Source organism: Xenopus laevis, chromosome 7L, assembly GCF_017654675.1.
Source record: "Xenopus laevis strain J_2021 chromosome 7L, Xenopus_laevis_v10.1, whole genome shotgun sequence".
NCBI classification, from domain to species: domain Eukaryota; kingdom Metazoa; phylum Chordata; class Amphibia; order Anura; family Pipidae; genus Xenopus; species Xenopus laevis.
This window is the reverse complement of record NC_054383.1, coordinates 37,241,407-37,262,356: the sequence shown is the minus strand read 5'-3', so window position 1 is coordinate 37,262,356 and position 20,950 is coordinate 37,241,407. Positions and strand designations below refer to the sequence as shown.

The 20,950-nt window shown below is 35.0% G+C and overlaps 1 protein-coding gene across 1 annotated transcript in view; it reads right to left on the bottom strand.

Annotated features, from left to right (window-relative positions):
• The window catches only part of tll2.L (tolloid like 2 L homeolog), a 102,910-nt gene that overhangs the window by 18,568 nt on the left and 63,392 nt on the right, over positions 1-20,950 (bottom strand). Inside the window, 5 exon segments of the mRNA NM_001090908.1 lie at positions 1,920-2,044; positions 9,012-9,117; positions 10,849-11,027; positions 12,194-12,311; positions 15,553-15,717. Of these exon segments, the coding sequence (NP_001084377.1) occupies positions 1,920-2,044; positions 9,012-9,117; positions 10,849-11,027; positions 12,194-12,311; positions 15,553-15,717 (693 nt within the window).

Below are 20,950 nucleotides of genomic sequence, written 5' to 3'. Positions count from 1 at the left end.
AACTTTACTACCAACTGATGAATTGAAAAGCAATGGAAAACAACATGAAAAAAACAGCTACATTTCAGTATCAAATATATTTCTGGTTTTATTAAAAGAAAAAAAACTAATTTAATACTGTACTGTTTTCTTTCTAAGAATATTTCCTTTTCTTTTTTGGGGGGCTCTACTCAAGCATAATTATAGTATAAAAAAACTGAACCATACAAGTAATGAATATCAGGGTTTGTAAGATCTTCATAGACAGTAAAAAATCAAGCAAAATTGTGTAACCTTTATGAATGATAACTGAATAGTGTAACATTCATACTGTAGTCTTTTCAGACATCCAAAATGCCCTGTGAATAATAACATTCATTAAAGGAGAAGGAAAGCTATGGAGGAATTTTATTGCCAATAGATTAGCTGCAATAGTGCAAGCTAGAATGCTATATTTATTCTGTAGAATTTTTTTTACCATACATGAGTAAAAAGCTCTAGAAGCTCTCTGTTTATTTAGGATAGCAGGTGCAGTATTAGCTTGCTGTGACATCACTTCCTGCCTGAGTCTCTTCCTGCTCACTCATAGCTCTGATTACAGCAGAGAAGGGGGAGGAAGAGAAGCAAACTGAGCATGCTCACGCCCAGGGCAATGAGGTTTAAGCTGAAGGCAGGAAGTCTGATACAGAAGCCCATGTGTACACAATAGAAGGAAAGAAATGCAGTGTTTCTTTTGACAGAGGACTCAGAGCAACATTACTTTAAGGGTTTACTGGTGTATTTAGGTGGACCTTTCTGATAAGACTTAGTTTTAACCTTTCCTTCTCCTTTAAAAGTACTTGGTCAAAAGGTGCTCCATACACTTCCATATAGTTGCCCTCAGGTCCTCCTTGTGCTCTGTTCCAAATGGAGAGCAATTGTGCATATTGATCCTACGGGGGCCTGCATCAATCACAGCAATGCAGTTGTGCCACACACATACATTACTTGCACAACATATGCCGGAAATGACAGCAAATGGGGATTTTCAACCCAATTGCATGGAATTTGTTTTGAAGTAAGCTCTAATTTTAACTAGTCAGCACAACTTCCTCTGGTGACCACAACACTGGAATTATGGGATATAGCCTGAATAGGGGGGAAAAAACACAAAATTGCACTTTTTTCTCTCCTTATCAAACAGATTGTGGATACAAAAATATGAACGATTGATGCAAGAAAATGCAAGCCACACACAGGCAGTACTGTATGCATGGAGGCGACTGTAGATCTCTCCAGACATTCCTTCAACGCTTTCCCTTCAACAATAACTCTAAAGATTCTATGGATCTTTTACTATCCAGAAGAACATCAGAGCAGCCCTCTTTCTTTCTCCTGACAACTTCATTGGTGCTCAGATTGGTTGGAAAATGACCAGTAGGTGGCGGTGTTGTAATAAAATCCATTCATGTATACATTCACATATGTATCATTACCTTGGAATTTAAAATAAATTAATAAATAATGAATGTAATGTGCATTGCAAAAGTTCTTTTACATTCACTTGTGTTAAAGGTTTACTTATCCTATGAAAGGAAAATGAAATGAAGCTGTGCCAACACTAACAGCACAGGCCAGAAATATGTTTTCTCTTCCCTGTTTATCGATTCGCTATTTAATGGTTACATGAACTAGCAAGTCCCACAGTTTAGTACAAAACTCCTATGCAAGACTATGTGATAAAAGATACATAGAAATACAGATTGTACCAACATGTCTTTGGAAAACGGTGTGCAATAAAGGCAGACAACAACCTGCCATTTATCTAGTATACAGTTTATGACACATATGGAACACCACACGTTTGTCTACATATATACAAGCAACATGCTGTAATATGCAGGGAAAAAAGCTTTCGCTATCATTATCAGTAAATTCAACAACAAAAAATCGTAGTTTACCTGGGCATTTATAGAGTTTCTTTGCCTGTGCAATGTCTCCTTGGCTAAGTCGTATGCGTTGACCAATTGTAGGTCGCACTGAGGTATCAATTCGTCGAGGAAGTATTGTATCCAGAAACACACCTCTATTAAAACAAAAGAACAAAGACATTAATAAGGGAGAAAAATTATGTTGAAACAAATGTTTAGAAGAGAACTTTTTGGATTATTAGAAAAGAAATTGAAATTCTAAGCAGCTTTCCACACATGAATTAAAAATGTTCAGTTGTAAGTGTAAAAGCTTTTAAAATCAGTATTTGTGTATCACTTTCTGTTCCCTGGTTCTGACTCTTGAAACTATAGCAAGTGTCAATACTAGGTTTGCCACCTGTCCGGTTTTGACCCAGACAGCCCAATATTTTGAAGGGCTGCCAGGGTCAAAACTTCCTGCTCGGTTTTATAAGGAAAACCGGGCAAGATTCCCCATGACTGACACGGCTATCAGCCAATTGCCGCATCATAGCCCCACCCTTCGACATCACAGCCCTGCCCCTCTGTGTCATGGCCCACCCAATCCGTGGCATTGCCATGCCCCCTGCCCAGTCTCCACCGGGGTAAAAGGTGGCAACCCTAGTCAATACTCTTCCAGGTCAATCAGCTGGCTTTAACTTAGGGATGCACCGAATCCCCTATTTGGGATTTGGCCAAATCCCCGAATCCTTCGTGAAAGATTTCACCCGAATACCGAACCGGACAGGAAAAAAATCTTCTTTTGTGATGAAAAGTCAAGTGATTTCCCTACTGGCCCCTTATTTACATAAGCAAATTAGGATTCGGTTTGGCCAGGCACAAGGATTCGGCCGAATAAGAATCCTGCTGACAAAGGCCAAATCCCGAACCGAATCCTGGATTCGGTGCATCCCTACTTTAACTACACTGTTTCAGGAGTCAGAGCACAGAGATTATAAAGAACCAGCCACATACTGCTGCTTTCAATTGCAGCTACATATTTCCAAATAAATTTAAAATTGAAAAATGTTTAATTCATATATGGTTTAAAGCTACTTACAATTACATTTTGGTTTTTCATTATATAAAAAACAGGTTTTGGTTGGAAGTTAAAATTAAAGTGCAAGATAAAAGATTATCATTTAACTGTACATGTAAAAGTAGTCTGCTAATTTGTTCTGCAATTCCAATGGACTAAAAAGTTCAGTCAAATGTCTCTCCTCTCTTCATTAAAATATAAAAATACATATTACACACATCATACACACAGGTATGGGAACCATTATTCAGAAAGCACTGGATTACTGGAAGGTCATTTCCTTTTTTCTCTGTAATAATAAATAAATAGAAACTAGTACTTGATGGGAACTAACCTGCATGAATCTGAGAAAGAATAAAATTCTGTATATGCAGACTCCCCCTGGGAGCCCCCCTGACTTTGGATGGATTCTGTTCTCAAACTAGCTCGGTCATTATCACCCTGACCTTGAGGAAGAACCATCTCATTGGTTATATGAGCAGTTGTTTTTCTGTGCTGTGAAGAGATATCTCTCTGCTATCGTAATTGTAACGCCCTTATATGCCTGTAGGTTCTTATGTCATACTTTCCAAAGTTTGTAAAATCTCATTGTTCAGGGTAGAGTCCTGCGCAGGTCCACTTTTTGTCCCAGTTCCTGTATGTCATTCAAATGAAACATGCCAGTGAATGCATCTCATTGAGTCCGTGTGGTGCCACCGTGTTTGAGAATGAACAACCATCGGTTTGCAATTAGGAATGCTCTGGCCACGGGGAAGGCTGATACACCACTAGCCAGACATTGTTTACACAAAAAACATGGATTGCCTACTTTGAAATGCATGTTAATTGATCATATCCCCGTCCCTAGAAGGGGAGGGGATAGAGATAAACTACTGTTGCAGTGTGAGGCGAGGTGGATCCACAGACTGAACACGGTGGCACCACACGGACTCAATGAGATGCATTCACTGGCATGTTTCATTTGAATGACATACAGGAACTGGGACAATGTTGCCCAGATAATAGCTGAGAAGGAAGTATATACAGATTAAAGGAATTAACAAGTATTTTTTCATATGTTGTATATGGACATATGGACATATGTATATTATACATATATACATACACATATAGATATATGTGTATGTATATATGTATACAGGCTTGTATATGTATATATACGTGTTCATACAATGAGCGGAGGATTCAAATCTATTAAAGGAGTTGTTTATGAAATATTTTGTAAATTATAAGAAAAAGAAATCATTTTCCCCCAATTTTTATTACTAATGTTTGAACTATAACTCTCCCATTCCTCCCACTTTGGTGAGCTTGTTATATCCCAGCTGCCATAAGGTGTGAGGAGGAGTTTAAAATCCTCTATGTGCTCATTTAAAATATATGTCAGTTATTTACTATCTATTTGAGTATTATTCAGCACTAATTAAAAGGTTATTCAGTTTCCTATATACGGTAAGTGACGCTGAGTGAGATGTGGTGTCCCCTAACGATTTTAGCTAAGATTGTCTTAGTTATGTTTTTAATATAAAATAAATTATATGTGATATTATAGTTCACTGTCTATTAACACACTTCTTTATATATCACTTCTATGTTGGTTTTAACCATTGGAGAGTAGTTGGGTGGATATACAGAAAAATCCCTTTCGATTATGCTGAAGGGAGTTTTTACTGTTTTAAAACTGTTATTTATAATACTTATGGATTGATTTAAAATATATTTATTTATAGGATATTAAACACATCCAATATGCCAGTATTACAGTACACATGATTTTTCACTTATATATTGTTTCAACACTTATCTATGAAGCATATATCTATATGTGAGTGTTAAGAGATGCACTTTATACACCTGATGTTAATCACATTAATTATGCACGCTGCAGGGGGAGGTTCCTGGGTGGGGGGTATTTAAGTATTTTCAGTATTTGCCACTTTTCACATCCTGATGACGGTCCCTTGAGGTACCGAAACGCGTTGATGTTTGCATGATCCAGTAAAAAGTTTTTCTAAGAAAAATCTGCCGTGAGTGCTTCCTTCATTTTTTGGATTGTATGCTTTACCTGGCTAGCACCCGGCCTCAGTGACTATTGGTGAAGGTGAGTGCCGGCTTCACATGCTGTTATATATATATATATATATATATATATATATATATATATATATATATATATATATATATATATATATATATATATATATATATATATATATATGTCACAGCTGGCAGGAGAATAAAGCAGGAGTTGGTTTAAATGGTGCATTATATGTCACATGGTGCAACATGACCAATAACAACATTCACTTTCATAGGAAAATGGTGTGTCATGTAGCACCATAACATGCTCAATGCATTATTAATGAATATGTTAACAAAGGGTAATTTTACATCCATGTAGCTCACAGGATTATGTAAGCAATATTGAAAACAGCAGAGAACATTTCATATATCATATATTATATGTATATTGCTTACTATGTCCTGTGCGATGCCAAACTTTTTCAAATACAAGTATGGGACCAGTTATCCAGAATGCTTGGGACCTGGGGTTTTCTGGATAAAGGGTCTTTCCATAGCATGGCTCACCATATTTTAAGTCTACTAAAAAACCATTTAAACATTAAATATCCCCAATAGTACCGTTTTACTTTTGCAGAGAATAAGGAAATCAATATAAATATTTTGAATTATTTGATTAAAACAGAGTCTATAGGAGATGGCCTTCCCGTTATTTGGAGCATTCTGGATAACGAGTTTCCAGATAAGGGATCCCATACCTGTATTTCAGATTCACAAATTCAACAATCTGATAATGAAAAAGCAAAATTAACAGCCTAGGTAACAGTAGAACCTTAACACATCAGTACAAAGGAAGAGATATACAGTTACAGATTTTCGTTGTCAAATTTCTATCAATAAACAAGAGGAAAAAAAGAAACAAGAATTGTAACATTTGTCACTCTGATATCTTATTGATATAAGTTCGTACCAACACCCCAGTGACCAATCAAACATTTTTCATTCATAAAAGAATGAGGAATGGACACAAGCATGTGCTTCACATTAATATTAGCAGGGGGAATAGATGAAGACAAAATAGAGTGGTAGAATTAATAGCATTGGGCTTATGGAACATGATGTTCACGACGGGCTAAAAACAACATGCCTTTTAAAAAAATTGATAACACACTATTTATAGTTTAATACAATTAATTTTACTTATCTAGAACCCACATCATTAATTCTAAAGACTCTACATTTGTCATTAGGGAATAAAATATTAATACTGCCATGGGATCGGTTATTCGTAAACCGTTATCCAGAAATCTCCAAATGAATGGAAGGCCAGATCCCATAAACTCCATTTTATACAAATAATCCAAGTTTGTAATTTTTTTATACAAATAATCCAAGTTTGTAATTTTTTTCCCCATTTTCTCTGTAATAATAAAACAGTACCATGTACTTGATTCAAACGAAGATATAATTAATCCTTATTGGTGGCAAAACAATCCTATTTTACAGTATAATTAAGGTATGAAGATCCAAATTACAGAAAGATTCACTATAATCCAGAAAAATTCCAGGGCCCGAGAATTCTGAACAACAGCTACCATAACTGTATTAATTTTTAATTTAGTAAAACTATGAAACTTTACAACTTGACAGTAACCCATATCAAAAATCTGTTAAAAAACAAGGCAATGGGCACTCAAGAAATCCAAAAAAGCCACAAAAATACAGGAATACCATCCCTGTAGCCTTATTTCATGCTGAAAAGTGGCACGTAATCATAGGACTATTTTCTTGTTACGCCAATTATGGTGCACCCATCAAAAGGTCTCTCTGTATATAGACTATAAGGAAACGTGTTACATAGAGTGCAATTTAGAACCTAGTTTTAAGACGATGCCAATATACTTACAAATAAGACATAAGACATGCTCAATGACATAAATGAAATAAGTGGTCAAATTGTGTTGCCAGTCAAAAAGGTTATGATACATGATTAAGAACTGCTGCTTTTTCTCCCAGTATCTTATTCTTCTTCGCTTTCCTTCGTTCACATTATGTTTGGCTAAACAATGCCTCATTCATGGTCAATTCTGACAGTGTTGTCATCCCTAGAGATGATTCTTTTATCTCCTTTCAAGCCATAGGGAGATTAATATCTTTAATTCCTTTAAATTCCAACTTGATGGGTGATGAATTGCTGGGTTTTGAAGGCTTGGGACACAGATGGGTTGTAACACTAGGTAGAGACTCCTTTGTTAGTTTACCAAAAGCAAGAGGTCCTAAACATTACATGGCTTGCTAAATGTCAATTTTGAACAAGAATAGATTTATATTCTGTTTTCTTCGGCTTTTTATCATTGTCGAAGTGTCTGAAACTCCCTCCACAACATGATTAACGATTTTAACTATAAAATTGTATTATGCTCCACATTTTTAAGATGTTTTTTTGCCTTTAGAAAATGCATTAGCTATTTACTATAATATACTTTGTTCTATCAAGAATAAAATATTATACATCAGTCCTTCAAGGCAATTAGCCCTAAAAATATACCTGCTACTACCAGCATTGAAAGTGAGCCAGAGCTCAGTAGGACAACCCTTAAATGTATGTAAAAAAAAAAAATCAGAAAATAGATATACATATTATCTTGACTGGAGCACCACACTACAAATAGAAAAAAGCATTTTTAGTGACACTTATTTGAAAAAAAATTAAATTGTTATCACATCATTGTTATACTGATAAAGGGCAATGTAGTTTATTTAATCTGCATTTTTTAACTGCAAAGGCATTCCTGTAACCCTTTCTGTATGTGTGATGAGTCCAGAGTATGGCTTAGGATATGCCTTATTTAAATCTTTGATCATTTATTGCCAAAACATACAGACAGGAAACTCAAAAGTCAAATTGTTTTGACTGGACATTTATCATAATATAAATCCATCTGAATCATAACTTTTGGAAGGGGTCCTTTGCAGCAAACACTTCAGTAGTGTGGACTAGACAAATATATGTTTGCGCACATGTAAGATCCCCTATCCAGAAACCCATTATCCAGGAAACAGGATATACAGGAAGGCCATATCCCACAGTGTTCAATTAAAAATGTTAAAATTAATAATAAAACAGCACTTTGTACATGATTCTACCTATGCTGCATAGAACCCATATTGGTTCTAAATCAATCCTATTGGGATTAAATTTGGGATTAAAGTTTTTTTTTGCAGATTTAAGATGGTTATTCATATTATGAAAGATTTGTAAGGAATAAGGGACCATCTAGGTTCCATGCATTCCACATAATAGATTCTATACATACACACGTACGTGTGTGTGGTGTGTGGGTGTGTGTATATATATATATATATAGAAAAATAAACCGCACCAACAGGACTTAGTACAAAATAAAAAAGGATTTTATTCTTCTTTTTTTCCTTCCTTTTTTATTTTGTACTAAATCCTGTTGGTGCGTTTTATTTTTCTACTTATACTTATTGTTCGTTTTTACCAGCACACAGGCATTGGAGAATGGCAGGAAAATATAATGAAGCAACCTATACTAACAAACTTAAATTTAACAGAATATTGCTGTAATCATTGTAACATTACTTATAAACAGGGACACAACAGTAGTTTTAGAGATAAAGACATGTATTACATAATGAGCAATCCATTTTTTAGTCCCCTTTTCTGATAAATCCATTTACTTTAATAATTGTATCTAAAGATTCAGATTCCTCCATCATGTTTGAATCCTTTATTTGAATTGAAATTAAATTATATGTTGAGATGTACATAGAGGACCAAAAATTCCATGGTCTTAGTTACCGTGTGCATTAGAAACACACTGAAAAGATTTTTTTATGCCACATTAAATGAGGAGCTTCAATTCCTTATTCGGAGGGAACACAAAACTGGCATTGAGTGAAGAATGAACCACAGGCTTACATGGCGCCACATATAATGTAGGCGACACGCTTAATTACACAAGTATAAAATAACAAATTCTATGAAGAACATAAAGGACATAACCTTAGATTCCAACCTTGAGAATGTGTTCCGGGCATAGTGCATGATACTGTCAAAATCATAGGTTTCTCCCAAAGAACTCACTTCGCCTGGTTCCATTTTTAGGAAGTTATACTCCTGGCCTGCAAAGATAAACACTTGTAAACACATTGCAGATAATTATGTTTTATTAGGAACAAGCTTTGACTGTTTTGCTTTGCAGTATGTCAAGCCTAATGAACATTTGAATTTTTTAATATAAAGTAAAGCAATATGGGCAAGTTGACTCACAAAGTGTGCTCAAAACAGCACAGAAACAAAGCTATAGTGTGCTGTTCCCCTTTTAGCATTAAAAATTTTAGTTTTAAAAAAAGATAAGATTTCACTTAAAAAGGAGTGTTGGCAATTGACACACAGAGGCAACAAATAAAAAGAGGCTAGCAAGAACTTCACAAAATAGGTAGGTAGGTAGGTTGGGGAGGGATATACATGTAGGACTGCTGCCCACTGGAACGGATAAAGCAAACCTATACATTTTTAATAATAAAATAAAGACTTATGCCCCTGGGCTTACTTTGTATTTTAAAAGCTTAACATGGACTAGTGAGATGCATTAGCCACCAACAATTTAACTTTATGAAACTATTGTCTCATCTAAAAATTTGAAATTTAAGAGATTTTTATATTTATCATAAATATGGACTACTTAAATATTCTTTCCTGACATTTTTTTTTTTGTTTGTACACACATTTTCCTTATCATGACACTCAAGACTTTATAAAAAATGTTCTTGAATTCTAGGCACTTCGATGGAATTTCATTTAGCAGCATTTCCATTATGAGACAACTGTTTCTGCATTGAAAAATATTTAGTTCTAAAGCACTAGGAACACTATAGGGGCAACCATGGCTGTCTCATTTGTATATATTTGAAATATTTGCATGTATTATTTATACAAGTAATTGGTACTTTTTTATTCACACCACTGCCTAATTGCTAGGGTTAACTGCACCCTACTAACTAGATGCTAAATTTCCAAACTGAAGAACTGCTGGACAAAATGCTAAATAATTTTAAAAAAACTAATAATAAAAATATAACAAAAGACCAATTGTAGTAGCCTATAAAGACGATTTCAGTCTTAGGATGTCATACTGTATATTGCTTTCTCAAATGTTGAAAAGATATGTGTCTGTAAACTAAGCTGTTCCAGTATGTATAACCAAAACATAAATAGTGCTGTATGTTAATAGTTATTTAACTTTCTTTAGTGTTAGTGATAAATCAGTACATTCCAATCTTTCCCAATAAAAAAAAATGTGACATAAAGGTGTTGCTTTATACAGGAACACAAAGCTCCCTGACAATGTTAGATAATACAGACAACGAGAGTAGAACGAGAAATCAAAACGTGTCCATGTTACCAACCGAATTGTTGTTGTAAATCAAACATTGAATTAAATGGTGTGAATGATTATACATGAATGAATGGGAAAGAAAAACATAAAAAAGGTATTGTGCTACAGCTGTGTAATGCTTAAAAGGGACGCAAATCAGTTTAGATCTTCTAAAATGGACAGCTGAAACACTGCATTAATAGTCAGTTCTCCTCCAGATCTCACAATGGCTTGTATGTTCTATGATTAACAGACCACAAACGACAGAACACTAGGTACTTGTAGTTATTGAAGGAACAAAAGCCTTGGATAAAGGAGAGTGGAGCATCTTAAGATAGATTTGTATCTGATCAAACAAATATCACGTAGTACTATACAACCTTACTGACCCAGTAGCATGTTGCAGATGGGTGATTTGGTTTGTTTAAAGTGTTATATGCCAAATTGTACATACTTCAACTTATAATTTTCTCACCTGGTTGTATGTTCTCTCTTATTATTGACACATGTTCATCCCTGTCTGGCCGGGTGTGTTCATGCCAAAATCCAACAACATGACCTAACTCATGGACCACGATGCCAAACTTGTCGCAGTTTTTGCCTATGGATATAGCCTGAGGGCCTCCTCCACGACGACCTACATATGAACAGCATCTTAAAAAATTTTAAAAACAATTATCAAATAATTCTCTACATTTTCTGCCTTGTTCATATTTTGTCTTACAGGTACAGTAGAGATACTATGCTTTCAGACTAAGTAAAAATTACAAGGTTGGCTTTTATTTCTATTGTCCACCAAGCCCAGACATGAATCATGAATAATAATTATTTTTAATACAATCAGATCTGCAAAGATTTACTTTGCAGGTATCCGGTAACATATACTGTACTTGCAAATATACTTCCATTTTTTAATTTTATCCTGGTACATATGCGACAAGAGCTACCGTCCACCACCAAGATTCCTATTTAAGTTTTAAAACCTATAATTGGCTTTGTCTTATATCTGCTGATAACCAGCCAATAAACTCCTCCCATATATGGAGACATTTTAATAAAGCAACTGCTATCATACATAGCATGGACGCATGGCTGTATCAGTCAAAGATACAGCAAAACATATTAAATGTGTACTCAGCAGAGTAGAGTGTTTTTAATAAATATTAAATGATTATATCATCTTGCCATGCTTGCAAGAAAGAAATTATAGTTAAAGCTTTTCCAAAATAAAGGGCAGTGCTAGCACAATTGTTTTACATGACAAGTATGCACACAAGCTGGCATTCTTCCTCTTGGTTACCAGTCCTCAAAATAAAACATTTTTGGAAATACACGCTTTTTAAATCAGTACTAACAATCCATTTATGTCCCCTAGCTAAAATGTAATGTTATAAGGCATAGTCTAGAGTGCATATAGTTCTGTGCCCAGAACATAATTTGAGGGCAGATGTTTACCAGCTAAAGATACCTGCTGATCTGATTGGAAAATCTTAATGTTGAGGCTAAAGACCTAACTTCTGCCAGCTGCTGGTAAAATCCAACTCCTTTTGAGCATCACAAATCAGGACTGTCCCCAGACTAAATAGGGACAACTGGAAGGTCTAATATATATATACTGTATAGCACAAGCATTAGGCACACTATTAGTAATAAGGAGAGTTTCTGTATAACAAATGCCATCTTGATACAATTATAAACTACTTTAACATACTTTATGCATAACTATTAAAAAATCTGTAGTATGTAAAATTAACTCAAAAACATGAATAAGCACAGCATTCCAAGCAACATTGTTTGTCATTTGGAGTTTTTATACTTACCCACATGGTCTGTAAGTAAATACAATGAAACTTTCCTCATCTGTTCTTTCAACAAAAGTTACACAAGTGTGTTTTTCCCAGTGCCTCATTGCTTGCTTAAAGATTGCTCTTTGAGTACCTAAAAATGAAAAAATAAAAATTTATGTGAACAGTGTACCCTTATTCCCCTAACTACTTTTGTAACAAACATGCTCTCAAGGGAATATATACATAAATAAAAATTCTGATGAAATGACTATATAATATAATACAGGTATGGGATCCGTTATCCAGAAAGTTCCGAATTATGGAAAGGCTGTCTCCCATAAACTCCATTTTATTCCAATAATAATCCAATTATTTCCTTTTTCTCTGTAATAACAAAACAGTACCTTGTACTTCATCCAAACTAATATATAATTAATCCAGCCTATTGGGTTTATTTAAATGATTTTCTAGTAGATTTAAGCCCCAGGTCCCGAGCATTCTGGATAACAGGTCCTTTACTGTATGTGGTGCACCAACCGTAGCCAAATGTAATAAGAACACTATGTTGCCCTTTATAAACAAAGTCAGCCATGCTGGATAACTGATCTACAATCATATAATTATATTATAATGTCAGTTAACTCATTTAGGCAGCTATTAAATTATAATACACAAAAGCCATGAATATCTTGTAAATTATTACCTTATACACGTGACTAGTGATGTAATCAGTTATAAACGGTTAGTAGTGATGTCATTTTTGTCACATGACTCACTAAAACTTGTACCCCATGTTAGAAAATATGAGGATTTTCCAACAAGGGCCTTCGGCCTCATGCTTTTATATGGTTATGGACCTCCTCAGTGACTTATAATATCCTTATATTTGGACTATTTGGGAGGGAAAGTGTATAATAAACATGTATTATCTGAGCTGACAATTCTCCTCGCAATTGCACTTTTCTGAACACTGTTTGGGAAAGCTTGGTTTGGCGTTACCGATGATATCACCAGTATCTACCATAGCCAAGTGTGTTTCTCATTCATGTCAAAGGCATGTAAGAGTAGACACAAAAGGGCATTGTGACCACCCTAGTTATTCAAGAGGGAACTATGGTGGCAAAAACACATGGGGGGTATTTACTAAAACTCATTTTTTTAAAAAATTTTTTAATTAAAACAAAGTACGACCTAACTCCCATCCACAAATTTAACTAACTTATTAAATAATCAGCACGGAAATGTCGGTGTGGGAAAAGTCAACAATATAGTGCAACAATGAATCGTATGAATTTTGCAAATTTGACACCCGATTCGTATTGTTATTTTTTGAGTTGTCGCCCAAAATACTGTGACCTTTTCAGATTATCGTACAAAATCCAGCGCAGATCAAGATGTCAAGAAACATCTTCAATTTGCAAATGGGACATCTGCTATTGATTCTACATAACCTCGACAGGTTTTAAATGGAGTATTTTCAGATTTGGATTTTTAGCAGCTTTGGGGTATAAAACTCTAAAAATTCAAGGTTTTTTTCCTCTAAAAATTTGAGTTTTCCCCCCTAAAAAACTCAATACCCTGCTGCATTTGCAGTGCACCCAAAAATGTTTGTTGTGACTTCTTTCAAGCTCATATGCCACAAAGTCATGATGTACAGTATATATTACGGTTTCCCTCAGAAATAAACAATGTTCTATATTATTCTGGAAAAACAAGGCATTGTATCGCTGCCTGCCAATAAAGCCTTGTCCAGATGTGTCGTCCATTTTGTTGAGTTTGTCATATATTATTCTGGGTTATGTTTGGGTATGTTTTTTGTTTGACTTTGCTAGGCTGTTATTTGTATGACACAAAATATTCTACATACAAAAACTGAACCTTGACTAAAGAAACATGTAAAAAACAGTGACCATACTCCACAATAATTACTATACATCTATTCCACATAAAAAGTTAAAAAATACACTTTTGTTTTGCCCCTGAGAAAGTCAAATAAAGAAACGCAACTTGTTGGGCCTGAAAAATCCCCACATGTAGACAAAGGTAGTGTAAAGTATATTGAGGGGCAGATTTATCAAGGGTCGAATTTCGAAGTAGAAAAAGCTTCGCATTTCAACCATCGAATTGGAATACTTTGAATATCGAAGTTTTTTTTACATTGAATTTGGCCATTTGCGGTCGAAGTATAATCGTTCGATCGAACATTGAAATCCTTCGAATCAAACGGTTCGAAGGATTTCATCTATCGATCGAATGATTTTTCTTTGACTTCAAAAAAATGTAGAAAAATGCTCTAGAAGAAGAAAAATGCTCTGGCAAGTACTGAAATTGACGTTTTTTTAAAGATTCGATTGGTCAAATATTCAAACTATTTTACTTCGAATCGAATTCAAAGTCGAAGTCGTAGTATTCTATTCGGTGGTTGAAGTATCCAAAAAATTACTTAGAATTTAGAATTTTTTTACTTCGAAAAATTCCCTCAAATTCACTTCGACCCTTGATAAATCTGCCCCTGAACGTATGCAGTTCTCGTTATTACCGCAAGTGTAACTTTTAAAACTTTATGTGAAATAAATTGATTAGTCATGATGGAGTGGGCATAATATATTCTGGAACACTGAATCATCAATCAGAATCATTTTCATTGTTACTTTGGTAACGTTAGATTATTATTACACTATTTATATCACTCTCTCTGTGTGATTGCTGGTAATACTGTGCATGAGGACTGTTTAGATAGAAGGGAAAGGCACATCTGGTTGTACAGTGCACCTACAAGATATACTTATTGCTGATTTGCTGTAATTTGGCAAATTCATTAGTCTGTTGTACATCAGGGATCCACAACCTTTTTTACCCATTAGCAACATTTGGATGCAAAAAGAGTTGGGGAGCAACACAAGCATCAAAATAGTCCCTTGGGGTGACAAATAAAGGCAGTGATTGGCCATTTGTGAGCCCCTATAAGGACTGGCAGCCTACAGGAGGTTCTGTTTGGCAGTACACCTGGTTTCTATGCAACCAAAACTTGCCTCCAAGCCAGGAATTCAAAAATAAACACCTGCTTTGGGCAACTTGGAGCAACGTCCAAGGGGTTGGTAAGCAACATGTTGACAAAAGCCACTGGTTGGGGACCACTGTTGTATATCCTCCCAGTAAGAGTATTGCAAATAATTATGTCCCATTTCTCCCCTGAGAACCTCAGTAGAAGCTGAAAACAAGCAGGTGAGTGCAGTGCATCTATGCTATTGTGTAAGATATGTAAAATAGGTAAGATTTTTTTTTTAAATAATAATGACATATAAAATACAGCAATTTCCAAATTTCGCCCATGCATCTAAATGAACACATAGCACTGCACAATGATTTGTAAACTTTAGGTTTTCTGTTACCTGTAAAATTCCCCGCTATGGCATATGGTATGATTCCTCCCGGCCAGATCCGTTCTGTTCTTGACGTGGCAGCTCGGCGAACTCTATCATTCGATGTTTGCACTTGGAAAGTACTGTTTGTTTCAGTTGCAGCTTTCTCTGCAATAAGCAATTTCAACCTGGAACCTAAGAGAAACACAGAGAAACATCGTGAAAATGTCTCGGATTTGCAGTGACTGCTATACTACAAGAAAACAAATTAAAATACTCTAAAACAATAACATTTTTCTATGCTACATTTTTCTAGGCAGTTGCATAAAAATAGCTATTCATTTTTAATTTCAAAATATTTTTTAAAAAACCAAAAATGCTGAACTCATGTAATATTTGGTATTACTCCCACTTAAAAATTAATTTTATCTTTAATAGTATTTTGCCAGGTCCTCCTCTCCACTCCACAAACCTGCCGATTTAAAAAAATAATCTTTCCTGAATTACATTAAAATGAATCTTCCATGGAGGCCATTTAAAGAAGCATTTAAAAGCAGTGACAGAGGTTATTTTGTTATTCCAGAAACAGTAGTTAATAAAATGTTCCAGGAGGCTGCTATATCTTAGGGTAGGACTACATGGACGTTTTCGGTGTGATCCGACGCGCTGCGACAAATCGCATGCGCTGGAAATTAGGTAAAAGATAGAGATGTCGGATGAAGTCTCATCGTTTGCATCCGACAGTCGTGTTGCATCGGATCAACGCTGTGACCTCATCCGACATCTCTATCTTTTACCTTATTTCCCTTGTGCAGCAATAAATGCAACTAAACTTTTGCGGTAACTGTTGATCAGTCCTGCACATCAACTCTGAGGAATTTTAGCCCATTTCTCCATACCGAACAGCTTCAGCTCTTGAATATCCGGGGGTTTTTTCACATGAACTTGCTCGCTTTAGGTCTTTGGATAACATTTCAATTGGATTAAGGTCAGGACTAGTGATAAACAAAACATTTTGCCTTGTACTGATTAGGTGCGTTCCACCGGCGGTGAAAACTTCCTTTAAACTGCTTAAAAAATTCAGAATTCGGCTATTTTTGTCTTGCGCAACAAAATAAAATGACACGCGTCAAACGCATGCATGCGAGACAAATGGATGTGTCATTTTATCCTTCCCCTCTCCTTCCACATCAACCAAAGGGATCTGAGCCATCCCATATACATCCATATATAATTTATTCATTTTAAAGTGAGATACAAAGCACCCAGATATTATCTCTTCAGATACATTATTAGTTGTGCCAGTTTATGTGAGCTAGTAGTAATATATAATACACAAAAGCCATGAATATCTTGTAAATTATATCCTTATAAACGGTGAGTTCTGATGTCATCAGTTATAAACGGTGAGTTCTGATGTCATTTCTGTCACATGACTCATTGAAATTTGTGTATTATAATAAATAAAGTACCCCCAGTTGTAAAATATGAGGATATTAGAAGTTACCTCGGAGTTCCATGACCTGTATAAAAACACTCGGCCTTCGGCCTCATGTTTTTATATGGTCATGAAACTCCTCGGTAACTTATAATATCCTTATATTATACAAGAGGAGTACTTTATTCACTATATAAACTATAGATGGTACTTTTTGCTTAACAGTTACAGTGTAGCAGTAGTAGATACCATTACCATTCGACCAGAGGTAATATCAAAAAACAGACATATTTTAAGAAATTGGCAACGTTTTTTTTTCATTGAAAAAGCAGCCATAGCCTTGTGGTTAGGAGGGCATGTGTGTAGCAGTACTGAGTGAAAATGCATTAGGATTTTGCCATTCCTTATTTTTATTGGTAGCCCCAAAGCAAAAATTTGATTCTACAAAAAGAAAAAAAAAACGGCCATAGATTTTACTGTAGTTTGTTGCTAAAATGACATGCGACAAAATATTCCTTAAAAAAGTTTTGCAAGTTTCTCGGCAAAGCGAAACGGGACAGATTTGCTTATCACTATGGCTCAGGATTTGGATTTGGCCATTCCAGAACATTAACTTTTTTCTTACTTTAACCATACTTTGTTAGAATGACTTATGTTTTTAGAATCGTTGTCTTGCTGCATGACCCAATCTTGGCATTCAGTTCACGGACAGATGTCTGGATATTTTCCTTTTGAATTATCTGGTATAGTTCAGAATTAATTGTTCCATCCAGGCCCAGATGCATCAAAACAGGCCCAAACCAGAACATTCCCAACACCATGCTTCACAGATGGGATGTGCTGGAATGTAGTCTTATTTATCTCCAAATGTAAGCCAAAAGTTATATTTTGGTTTCATCCATCCACAAAACATTCTTCTGGTATCCTTCTGGTTTGTCCACATGATCTAGCAAATGGTCAGCAACATTTTTGCGGGAGAGCAGTGGCGTTCTCCTTGCTACCCTGCAACACCATAGCTATTCAGTGGTCTCATGATGGTGGACTCATGAACATCATCATTCACCATGAGACATGCCTTCAATTGCTTAGAAGTTACCTTGGGTTCCTTTGTAGCGTCTTGGACTATTAGGCGCATTGCAGTTGGAGTTATCTTTGATGGTAGACTATTTGTGGGTAGGGTAACAATGGTCTTGCATTTCCTTTATTTGTACACAATCTGTCTGACTGTTGATTGGTGCAATCTTTCCCAGCTTTAAGGGCATAAAAAACTCTTTCTGAGGTCCTCAGAAATCTCCTTTGTTCAAGCCATGATACACATCCACAAATGTGTCATATGTGTGATCAGGTTTTGATGGATCCGGACGGATCCCAGGTCTTAAATAAAACAGGGTCTCTCCCTAACATCTGATTGTCATCCCAATGACTGAAAACACCAGACTCTGATTTTAACTTCAAATGATATGATAATCCTAAGGATTCTCTTACTTTTGCCACATGCAGATATGTTACTGGATCTTTTTTTTTCAAAAAATAAATTACCAAATATGATAATTTTGTTTTCATTTGTTTAACTAGGTTCTATTTTAAAGGAAAACTATACCCCCCAAACAATGTAGGTCTCTATAAAAAGATATTGCATAAAACAGCTCATATATAAAATCCTGCTTCATGTAAATAAACCATTTTCATAATAATATACTTTTCTAGTAGTATGTGCCATTGGGTAATCCAAAATAGAAAATTGCCATTTTAAAAAATAAGGGCCGCCCCCTGGGATCGTAGGATTCACTGTACTCACAAACATACCAACATGTTAGGTCACATGAGCCAATTAACAGACAGAGTTGTGTCTTTTGCTTCCACACTTCTTCCTGTTACAGTTAGAGTTGAAGTATTTCTGGTCAGGTGATCTCTGAAACAGCACACAGTCCATCACGAAATGGTGGCTCAAGGCAAGAGATGTAAAAGGGCAATATTTACTTAAATATATATTCCAGTTTGGTAAGATTCTTTAATATGCCACTTAATATGATATGAACTATCTGTTGCTTAAGTGTTCATTTTGGGGGTATAGTTTTCCTTTAAGGACTTGTTTGAAAATCAGATGATGTTTTAGGTTACATTCTTATAAAAATATATAACATTTTAAAGGGCTTACAAGCATCATTATATATGTACACCTATATGGGATCTCCTTTAGGCATTATTCTGACCTTAAAAACTCTATGGAAGTATTATGTGCTAATGTAATGTAATTTATCTGGGAACAAGTAACAACAATATAGAGAGGGCTTCGAGTGATGTGCGAGTGAGAAACTCAACCCATAACAGGCCCTAACCCAGGTAAACCTAAACATCGTTACTGGCTTCATTGATCTTCACAGCAATACAATTTTCAATGGATTTTACTAGTTTTCTTATTTTTTAAGTATACAGTAGAACCCCCATTTTCTATTTTCAGGGGACCAGAAAAATTGTGTAAAATCCAGGAAAATGGAAAATCAGGGAAACTTATTATGTACAATTTATAGGTGGGACCACAAATCAACAATGTAAAATGAGGGAAAATTAAAAATCAGGGGATGTAATATTGAGGTTCCACTGTATTTAACAATAATAAAAGTTACTGTATGAGTATTTTTTTATAAAAAAAAAATGTAGCTTCTCTGTTCTCGATGAAAATAAATAAATAAGCTTTCAATGTAAATTTGATGCAGAAATTCTGGGCCTATTGTATACACCCTGTGCTCTCATTTATCTCCCCTCTTATAAAATCTTTCAAGTTCACAAATTACTTCCTGAAGCCAAGGAAAACCAATGATTAAAACCATTTAATTCAATTATAGACTGATTTAATGAACACTAAAGCATTCTTCAGTTGGTGACTATATTCATCCAGTCTTGCTGAGTCAGTCCTCGCCACACAAACTGTCTCATAACCTACAATACCGTTTGTTTCTAACTATGGTGTTTTTTCTGAATTTAAAGGAGCAGCCGTATAACAAACTCCACAGAACTAATTTAAATAACGAATTGGAATAATGAATTAAAAGAAAACTTTTGAACACTTGCCAACTGGGCTTTGGTTTGGATTCGTTTAGAAACCCCTGATAAAATATAACATTTGTTTTCTCTAAATACATAGATGTACTGAACATCATGTTGCAATCCAAGTAAATGAAGATTTCAGAGAATCAGTCAAAAATATGGATGGTCACTTGCATGATAACTGCTCTCTTGAAGATCTTAATACGTTATTTTGACAATATTAAATGAAAGCATACACCGGCAAATGATCAGGACAGAAAGCATTGGTAGTGAAATAAAAAGATAAACAATGCAACATAAAATTCATTTTCAGAAGGAAAAGTTATCCACTGACTTCATTCTAAAATAGATAACTTTCAGGAAAGCATTATTATACATTAATTCATGTCATTTACATTTCATAACATGGTGTAAAAAAACTATTCTTTATTTTCTTCTTTTATGTAAATTACATTCATAGAGGTAAACGTTTATTACATCCCCTCCTCTTTGCTCGGTTGATTTTGTTTGTAGCTTTATCTTTATACAAAGACTTTATTGTACAGGTATAGGATCCGATAATGCCCTAAGCATAACCATACCTAGGGATGGAAGAGGATGGCCTTCTCCTTATGTCTCTTTACGGTCATGGAATTTCTCACAGACTTAAAATATCATTAAATTTTACAATAGGAGTACATTAAACCAAATATAGCAGTTACAACATACACCGTTTTAGAAAACAACTAAAATGTATATATATATATATTATATTCCTTGGAGTGCTGTCATTTGTTAAAATGCATGCTGTTTAAATTTGGACTGGCACCCAGACATTAATTTGATTTTTAGTCGTGTGTTCCACCGATTGCTATATGGAACGCACAACCAAAAGTCAAATTGTCTGTGTCTATATGTTACACTCCACTATATACAGTGTCTGCTTTTATATTTTTCTTTTTC